This window comes from Physeter macrocephalus, chromosome 11 (assembly GCF_002837175.3).
Source record: "Physeter macrocephalus isolate SW-GA chromosome 11, ASM283717v5, whole genome shotgun sequence".
Lineage (NCBI taxonomy): Eukaryota > Metazoa > Chordata > Mammalia > Artiodactyla > Physeteridae > Physeter > Physeter macrocephalus.
In genome coordinates, this window is record NC_041224.1 from 74,824,280 (window position 1) to 74,833,673 (window position 9,394).

The 9,394-nt window shown below is 50.2% G+C and overlaps 1 protein-coding gene across 1 annotated transcript in view; it reads right to left on the reverse strand.

Moving 5' to 3' along the window:
• ALDH1A3 (aldehyde dehydrogenase 1 family member A3) overlaps positions 1-6,563 on the reverse strand; it is a 34,509-nt gene extending 27,946 nt beyond the window's left edge. Inside the window, exons 1-2 of the mRNA XM_024114950.2 lie at positions 6,300-6,563; positions 1,115-1,219 (exon numbers count right to left, since the gene is read on the reverse strand). Coding sequence (XP_023970718.1) covers positions 1,115-1,219; positions 6,300-6,398 — 204 coding nt within the window. The 5' untranslated portion in view covers positions 6,399-6,563. The remainder of the gene's footprint in view (positions 1-1,114; positions 1,220-6,299) is intronic.
• Positions 6,564-9,394: the final 2,831 nt, after the last annotated feature.

Sequence of the window (9,394 nt, forward strand, 5' to 3'; positions counted from 1 at the left end):
CAGGCTCTGGAGTGGAGGCCAGGACCTCTCCAGCTGCAGAAACAAGGCAGCCTCTGTCTTCTGGTGCTTAGAACAGTCACTCGGACCATGGGACGAGCCAGAGCCGCGGGCAGGGATCTTACTCTCCTCCCTGATACCTGTATACTGCACCTGGGAGTCCTGCTCAGCATCTTGCTTCACCCCTACACCTTCACATCTTGACACGAGCTCCTCAGTGCTAGTATCTTTGTAAACAGAGCTTAGCATGGGGCGCTGCACATGGGAGGGTATGTATAGGTGGAAACACTGTGCATTGCATACCTATCACAAAACCATCACTAGTAGGATCAAATCAAGCCTCTTTTACACATGTGCCATTCACCCTGTTCACATTCAACATTACCTACACACTTAAGAACATCAGATGAGTACTCTAGTGGTTGAGGAGAGGGTTACGTTTACCTTCGCTCCTTACAAAAGCTGTACCTTCAACGGTTCCCCCAGTGATACATATTCAAAAGATACTTTATGGTTTGAAATGTATCAAGGACACAACCAGGAGTCCCTTAGCTTTATATATAATAATATATATAAAATATAATGTACACATATAATGTAGCTTATAAAATATACCCTGCACTATCAAATAGGGTTATAGACTATAGCTTTACAAGATAATTTAAGTTTCTGGTAGAAAAGAAATCTGGCAGTTGCATGACATTATTACCTCTGCATGACTTAGCAAGTCGTTTTTCCTTCAAGTCTTTTTTTTTTTTTTTTTTTTTTTAAAGTGTCTCCTGCTAGAATGCTGCATTTGGTGAAACACACCAGCCGGAAATGCTTTCTGGAAAGATTATTTAACGCCATCAGTATCAAACAGTTGATAAAAAACCTTTCCTTTAGCCATGTGATAAGGATAGCTGAGGTCATCCTCATAGATGGAGAAACATCTATCAAAGGAGAGTGACTCTGCAGCACATTGTCCCTAATTGATCCCATTCTGGGCCAAGTGTCTGAGAAGCAGCTCGCTTAGGTCCAACCTCAGTGTGGGCCAGTTCTGACTTATAACTCAGCTGAAGCGTTTCCTTTTCCTCTAGTGATCTGTAATTGAATTACTGGAGGGGGGGGCACCCACCTTATCTCCTTCTTCCACTTCACATATTTTCTCTAGAGTTGAAGGGTTATATGTGGCAAACTTTTTTCCACTCTTGGATTCGTTCCATTCATTGTTGATGAATATCTAACCAGGAAAGGAAGTTGTAATGGATTAGGCTTAAATCAAAATCATATAATTCCAACATACTGAGGACCTTAGGTAACGTCTTTTCCTTCCGTCCCTCCAACCTACCTGTCAGCCTTTTTTATAGGTAGGACCTGGAAAGGGGATGGAGCCACATGCCCAACCAGGAGCACACTCAGAATTAGAATACAAGTCTCCTGACTTATAATACATTTTCAGAGAACTACATTTTGTCACAATAAAACTAATTTAGAATTTTTTTCTAAAATGTTCTCTCTCTTTTTTTAAACAATAAGATGGGTTCACAGAGAAATAGCAGGGTTAGATAGTTACTTAAAGGGTATAAGTTAAATTTTACACACTCAGCAAGTTTGGGGGAAGATTAAATATGCATATATATATATGTATGTATATATATATATATATATATATATATATATATATATATATATATATGGTGCCAAGAAATCCACCTGTCCCTGAAGAGTATGTCAGCAGTGAGCACTACCTTCTCCCTCCTTCCTGCTGCAAGCCCCAGCTAGATCACCAAGGAACTGGCATTATACAAGGATCTTACTATAACCCTTTAGCCCTCATTAATGCACATCAGCCCCCCTCCCCCATTCCCTTTAAAATGTCTATTTTCATGTTGGGCTTAATAAAAGCCAGTATTAGAATACAAAGATAAATATCTGTGTTAGGAAATGTTCTGGTTATATTAACATATGTAGCAAATAACGGCTTATATCCAGAACCAAAGAATTAACTCACAAAAATCACTTAGTTCCGAGACTCAGTTATCTAGAACACAGCCGAGAATAGCGACATTAAAAAGAAAAAGACATCATGAGCAAACTAAAAAGAATTCACAAGTCCATGCACTGAAATGTGTGTACTATTTACTCTTAGTTTACCCTAAGTTCTAACTGCCTTAAAAAAGCATTAAAAGAGATGGCTTTTGGGAAAGAACTAGGAACAGAGGTGACAGATAATACATAAAACATGTTCTGACAGAATGGAGGTCCTGGCTACCCAGTGAGAGGACAGGCAATCTCCTGCTGTACCAGCTTGGGACAACTTGGTCATCAGAGCCCATCGCGGCATCAGAGAGACCCCAGTCGCAAACATGACTGATATGCTTTAGAAGCATTTCCATCGAGTAAAATGCCATCAATAATTTCTAAGTGCAGAACTAGCTCATCAGATTCCATCTCTATATCTATATGCATATGTTTATATGCACATCTCTATACGCATTTATCCTATCTCTATATCTATATGCATATCTTTGAGTCATTTAAAGGGAGAATTGCATCACTACAAGGATTAATTTCAATGACTGTGAATTTCATTCATTCGGAATACTTGACTCCCCAGTGGAGGATGGATGAGAGGGGAGCCAACTTATCCAGTGTGCGACCTGACTATGTTCTCTGTCCTGGGCTGTCCTGTAAAAAATCCTAAGCTCACAGGGAAGGAAGCCCGCTCTGGGAAGCTGCTGGTGCACTGTTTTGATAACTCTCCCTGGAAATCAGGGAAATTTGAGTGCGGTGGGGACAATGCACAGAAGGCCAGCTCTGGCTGGGCAGGTGGGCAGAGGGCCCCTGCCTCCCTGTGTGGGGTCCAGAGCTGAGAGCGACCCTCGACCGTGGGATGTGCCCATCTGACTTCTGGAAGCTCAGCGCCTTCAACGTGAGGCCAGGCCCCCAGGGAAGCGCGCGGAAAAGGCCAGGCTACAATTACAGGTTTATTCTTCCAGCTGAAACCAAATCCAAGAGTTCACTTTTGCCATCCAGCAAGCAATCACTCGGTAACAGTGAGAAATTAATAAGTAGAGAAGAGGAGTTAAGTTAGCGTGGGGAGGAAAGTGCAGCCAGGAAGAGAGGCCCATTTGTCGGAAGATGAAATTTCGTGGGTTAGATAATAGAGACTGTCAGTGAAAACTGCTGATTCTAGGACCTTCCTGGTATCAATTCCAAGGAGGAGGGAAAATGAGAAGGTGGTAGAAGAGAATATAAATAAGGGGATAAAAACAGATTGCAATGATCAGATGTCTGTTATACTTCATCTCCAAGCATGCTCCTCCAAAAAAAAAAAAAATTGGTTGTTCATGACATTGATCCATAGTCCTTTCTAACCAGCACTTAAAAAAAATTCAGACTGCTCAACTCTACTCATATTTTCCCATCACAATGTTTCTAATTTAGCAAAAATTTTTTCTTTATACTACATTAGTAAGTAATTTTGTAAGTGGTTTCTACTGTTGCTTTTTCTCTCCAATAAAAGAAAACAAAAACACAAATGAGGAAGGGGTAAGTGTGGCCTACCAATTATGCTGGCTGTATTGTTTTGAACCCCCAAACAGAAAAATGGGTCTAGAAAAAAACTGTTCCCCTTGACTTGTGAATTGGTATGAAACAAAACTTATAGAGGAATAAAATTATGTTACATTGAGTGAATGGGACTCACATTTTGAAGGAATAGTATACTATCCAGACTGAGCTGGAAAACCACAGCTATTGTCAAGATACGGGTGCCCCAGAAGAGGCGAAGGTGGTGGTCACACCAGTGAGTTTTGCTGACGCCACTTATAGAAACTTCCATTGGACCTCAGCTATACTCAAAAGGAGCATATTTTCAGAAAAGGAAATTTGAGTGAATTTTATTTTTCATGAAAGAGATCATAAAAACCAGTGTTTTAATGAGCCAGAAAATCTTAAAAAAGAATTTCTGCTACTGGAAGGAAAGGAAGGGGTCCTATGAAGTGAAAGGGGCTGCTACCCTCTAGACCTATGTGGGGGTTTTGGGGGGATCCCCCCCTCACCAAAATCACAGAGCAGAGCCCAGTGTTAAAACATGAGAACAAAGGAACTTCGTCCTTCTGGAGACTGGACTTACCCTGGGAAATGGTCCCCCAAGGCCGGGGCTCAGACCCACCATTTCCAGCTTGTCCTCCATTAACAAGAAGCACCATGAGTCAGGTTTGAAAAATAACAGACCGTTACTGCTCACACACTCCACAGCCAGGGAGCCTCGGGGGGCCTCGGGGGCCTCGATACTGTAGTTCTGTTTCTCCCGCTTCTTTCCTCAGCCCTGTGGGCTGCCTCTGCAGCCAGGGGCTCCCTAAGCATTGCTTGCCTGGGCTCCCCACCCTCAGTCACAACCACACAGGCTGCCCCAACCCCACAACTGCTAGGAGGAGACCTCTGTGGAGGTGGGCCTGGAGCAAGGACAGAGAGGCAGAGGCCTTGCCCTCCAGAGGAAAGGAAGGTACAGCAGCCTACTGTCAGGCTGCCGCAGTCATCATTGCCTAGGAGCCACTATGGATCCTGGCTCTCCAGCCCCCTCCATCTCATGCCCTTCCCTCAGCCTTAGTCACAACCCGGTTCTGTTCCACTAAGAAGAGGGGGCACCCAGCAGGACAACAAACACCAGTCACTCTGTGAATGTGCTAAAATCCACCTCTCTACCTAAGGGCTGCATTTACACTTGTGAAGGGGCAGAAAGAATTTCAGACAAAGAGGTAACTTTCCATATGTGGCTCCATTGCTCTGATAGCACTAAAAAAAGGTAAAAAGGAATAGGAAAATAATATATGTAATTTCTGGTTTCTATACTGTTTTTTAAAATCCAATAAAACAAAAATAAAACAAAACGCTACTATCAACAACAACAGGTGACCACCACGAGTGTTAGGGGCTAAAAAAATTTAGGTACTATTTTCACTGTTCCCAGAATATGAGTTGGAATTTGCACTCTGAAGCTGATACTACTTAGGAAACTACATTAAAAATAATCTCCATCGAAGTGTCTCTGTTGATTATAGAGCCCTCTGGAAACAGTTAATTTTAATGTCATGTGATCAGAGGTCCAGCCGACAATAAGCGCCAAGAGATCAAAATCTGAAGGCCACACATAGTGGCCTACAACTTTCTCTGCTTGATTAAAACTATTTGAGAGACATAATTGCTACTTGTGAAAGTAAAATTGATGGAGGAATTTTCTAAGTGCTGTGTCAGCTGGAGTTGGGGGCAATGGATAAGATGCAAAAATAAAAGGAGACAAACTTGGGGAAAGGGAAGCCAACCGTGGCTCTTGGCCTGCACCCCTGAAGTGCCCCCAGCGCCAGCCCAACGGCCTCCAAACAGCCTCGGGGTGTCTTCCCACCGGAGGGGACACGCTCCCCGCTGGCAACGGAGCTCCCAGCCCTGCTCAGCCCGGGCTCCAGGCCTCGCCATCTTCCCTTCTGTCCTAGGCAGGTGTTCTCACCGCTTGGCCGGTGCTCCAGCCTCCTAGCCCACAGCGCAAAAAGGACAGCGAGACTCGGGACTCCGCGGCGCGATGGGGCCCTGCCACCCGCGGTTTCCCAGGCCCAGATCTGAGACCATGATCTGCCAAGACCAAGGTATCTGGGCTCCGGGACAGTCTCATCAGTGAGCACCTTCCTACTAGCCCTCGTTCTACTGGTAAACTGGTAAGAGCTAAGCACAGGAGGTGCCCGACTTCTCTCCGCTTGCTCCCGCTGACGTTTCCGGACACTTCCCGAGGCAGCCTGACCTCTCAGGTCCGCTCTTGGTGTTTTCAGGCACCCTCTGACCTTCTCGAAGCCCGACCCCTTCAGCCCCGGAAACTACGCCGCAGGGTCTGCGGGAAGACCACCGCGCCCAAGTCACGGCGCACCACCGCTCGCCTTCAAAGCGGGCCCTGCAGGGGCACGTCGGGGCCGCACCGGGCGTCAGCCTGGCACCGCGCGGCCGCTGCAGAGCCTCCCTCTCCCGGTTTTCGCGCCCGAGAGCCCGTCTGGGGGTGCGGATCTTGGAGTCCCTTTAGGGGTGCGCGGTGGACTCCCGCCCGGGATGCCCAGTGCTGAACGCTGCTTCGGAGGGCCCGGCTGAGCGGAGAGGCTCGAGTCACAGGAGCGCCGGACGAACTCAGCTGAGGGCGCGCCGCCCCAGCTCCCCGCACTCTCGGAGCGGAGCAGCAGGGCTCCCGGCCTGCTGACCCCAGGTCCCCGCCACCGTGGCCGGGCAGCCCAGCGCGGAGCCAGGCGGCCGTCGGGTGGGACGCGGGCCCGTCTCACCTTGGTGAACTTGACCTCCAGGTTGCGGACGGGGCGCGGCAGGGCGGGTGACTTCCTGTCCGGCTGCCCGTTCTCCACGGCCCCGTTGGTGGTGGCCATGGCTCCTCCACGCTCCCGGGTCCGAAGCGCCCGAGTCTTCGGCGCCTGCTCCGGCCTGGGCGGTGCGCAGCCTACTCGCGGGTGACAGCTCCGCGCCGCTTTATGGAGCGCCCCACGCCTCCAGCCCGAGGGGGCTGTCTAATTGGCTGCAGGACGGGAGGAAGGGAGGGCGGGCGGGAGGGGAGGGGGCCGGCCCGCCTCAACCCACCCCGCCCGCCGCCCCTGCGGGAGCCCGGCCACCCCCCGCCCGGCCACCGCGCCGCGCGCTCCCCTCTCCGGAGGCTGCCCTTGGAGGAGCTCCCGAAACGCCGCCGGGCCCCGGAAGTCCCAGGGCTCGGGCAGCGGGCCGGGGCAGGAATCGGGAGCGCGGGGCCACAGCGCTGGCTGGCGAGTCCGCCCGCGGCACCTGCCGCCCCCGGCCCGCTGACGCTCCGTGCACTCGCCCAACTTCGGTCAGCGCCCCGCGCTCCGGGAAGGCGCGCCCTACCCGCCCGCCCGCTGGCGGCCTTGCGCCGCGTCCGGGGTCGGGGACCCCGCGGGGAGGCCCCGCGTCGCTGCCCACGTGCCTCGGCCTAGAGTCCAGACACCGGGGCCGGGCTTGCAGGACCGACGCCCGCCGCGCCCCACTCGGCCCGTGCCGGGACTGCGGGCAAGCGGGCGCGGAATCTCCCCCGGCCCTGGGCGTCACACGCCGAGGGGCAGAAGGCTAAGGAAAGGCCTTTGGCCCTTCCTGCCCCGTGCTGTGGCGTCCCAGCGCGGCCGGACCCCTGACCTTCACAGGCTCACAGCGGGGCTCCAGCCCGAGGCCCTGGGATGCAATTGTTCTGATTTTTTAAAAGGCATACATTATACCTTATTTTTTTGAAAAAAAAAATAAATAAACAAAAGAGAAAGCACGTGAGATTTTTGCAGCTTTAAGTGTTGAAGCACTTATGGCGTAGGTTGCTTAACTTGCCAAGGAAGCACGTCCAGCTCCTCTCAACGTTCCACCAAAGCCAGGGACTTGCTCCAGGTCCTATCTGAGACATGGAAGCGGCTTCTCGTGTATGTCATCCCTCAGGTTTCTGGAACGATGATGTGGGGCATCAACTGGAGGACAAAAGCAGTGGTTTAATCCCCAGAACCCTCAGCCCCTCAGTCCGTTTCCTTCTGTGAGTAATCTCAAGTGCCAAGCAATGCGGACACTCCTTACTGTCCTGAGGCTCCTTCTGTTTGTTTTGGGGCTCTCAGTGTCCATCTCTATCCTCTCTCTCCTTCCTCACTGCAATGCTGCTGAGTGTCTTGGATAGTGGAATAAACTTTTAAACTTTTGCAAACCTGTCATCAGAGCACCTGCCTTCTGGGAATGAAAGCGTCCTATGCTGTTGTGGCTTAGAATGCACAGGTGAAGCAGGGAAAGGGGATAATGGGTCCCCCGGGGCTGACCGACATCAGTGAGTCTGTTCTTGATGCCAGGTTTACTGACACTGATGAGTCCCAGAACAATGCTGTCTCTTTCCTTAGCTGCTCCTGCCAGTCCCTGGGCTCCCTGTCTTGCCTGGCTGGCCCCGTGGCCCCCACTCAGGCCTCTTGGAAACATGTGGGCAGATGTCTCATGCCAGCGCCTCTACCTGGATGTTGAGCCCCAGCGTCTGGGTGCCTGGGCCCAGCAGGGCCTCCAGGGTCTGGAGGCAGACCCTCCTGACCAGCAGCAGTTGGCCTTGGGAGCCAACAACCTTACCTGTGGCTCCTCCTGTTGACATCCACCCACATGATCCTGGGAGCCTGGGATCAGAGTGGGGTACTCAGCCATAGGAGGCGGCTCCCACAGAGCAGGTTAGGAGGATGGGCCTGGCTCGAGATTTGTTCAGACCAGCAGGCTACCTCTGCTCCCGTCTTGCCACTCAGTAGGAGGGATGAAAGCAAGATGCTCCTCTCCCCATTTTACGGGTAAGTAAACAGAGGCATGCAGATACTTGTACCAGACATCACCTGCAGTGGAGGAACCAAGGCCAGACTGTGTGTGTGGGTGGATGGTACAGGGTGTGGAGGGGGGATTTCTCTAACCTTCCTCTGCACCCTTCTTTCACCAAGCGCAGCACCTGTCTACTGTGGCCCCATGTCACTGGGGCAGCAGAGAGCACAGCAAACGTATGGGTGCAAAATGATAGCAGCATCCCTCCAGGTGTGCCTTGTATAGAAATCAAACCCTTAGGTACCAGCCTCAGAGGTGGTGGCCATAGGTGCCAGGAAAGGAGGAAGGACTGTTTTCTCCCATTATCAGCCATTGGATGTCTGGGCGGCAGGGGGATTGTCTGAACATCTAAGGCTTTAGAGGCCCAACCCTTCTGACCACATCCCTGACCTGGATTCCAGCTGTGTGCCCTTCGGTTGTACACTTCACTCTGAGCTTCGGTTTCTTTTTCTGTAAAATAATCTCACTTTATAGTGTTTAGGGAAGCTAAAGTAAGAAAATGGTGCTTTATAAGCTGTAAAGTGCTGTATACATGCCAGTTCCTCATTTTCCTATTCTTTCTTGAGATTGATTCCTCTTAGTAGGCTTTCTTCTGGGAAGTTAGCAAGTCTCCCCGGCTTCTCTCTGCCTTCCACCAACTTCCTTGGTCAAGCAATAGTCACTCTGCTAATTTCATTGTAAAAATAGTATTTGTATTTTGTATTCAACTCTGTGGTGGTGCTGCTGCTGTCTGCTGCTTGGCTTCTTGGCATCTCAAATTATGTAAGTCCAGGACATCTCATGCTGAGGGCTTACTAGTTTGATGAACATTTAATAAAAATAATCATGAATAAAGATGAAGATAAAAGACTGAGATAAAATTTAAGTTAGATATCCCACCCCCTCCAAAATCTCAACCTGATTCATTTTTTTTATTTATTTATTTATTTTTTGTGGTATGCGGGCCTCCCTCTGCTGTGGCCTCTCCCGTTGCGGAGCACAGGCTCCGGACGCGCAGGCTCAGCGGCCATGGCTCACAGGCCCAGCCGCTCCGCGGCATGCG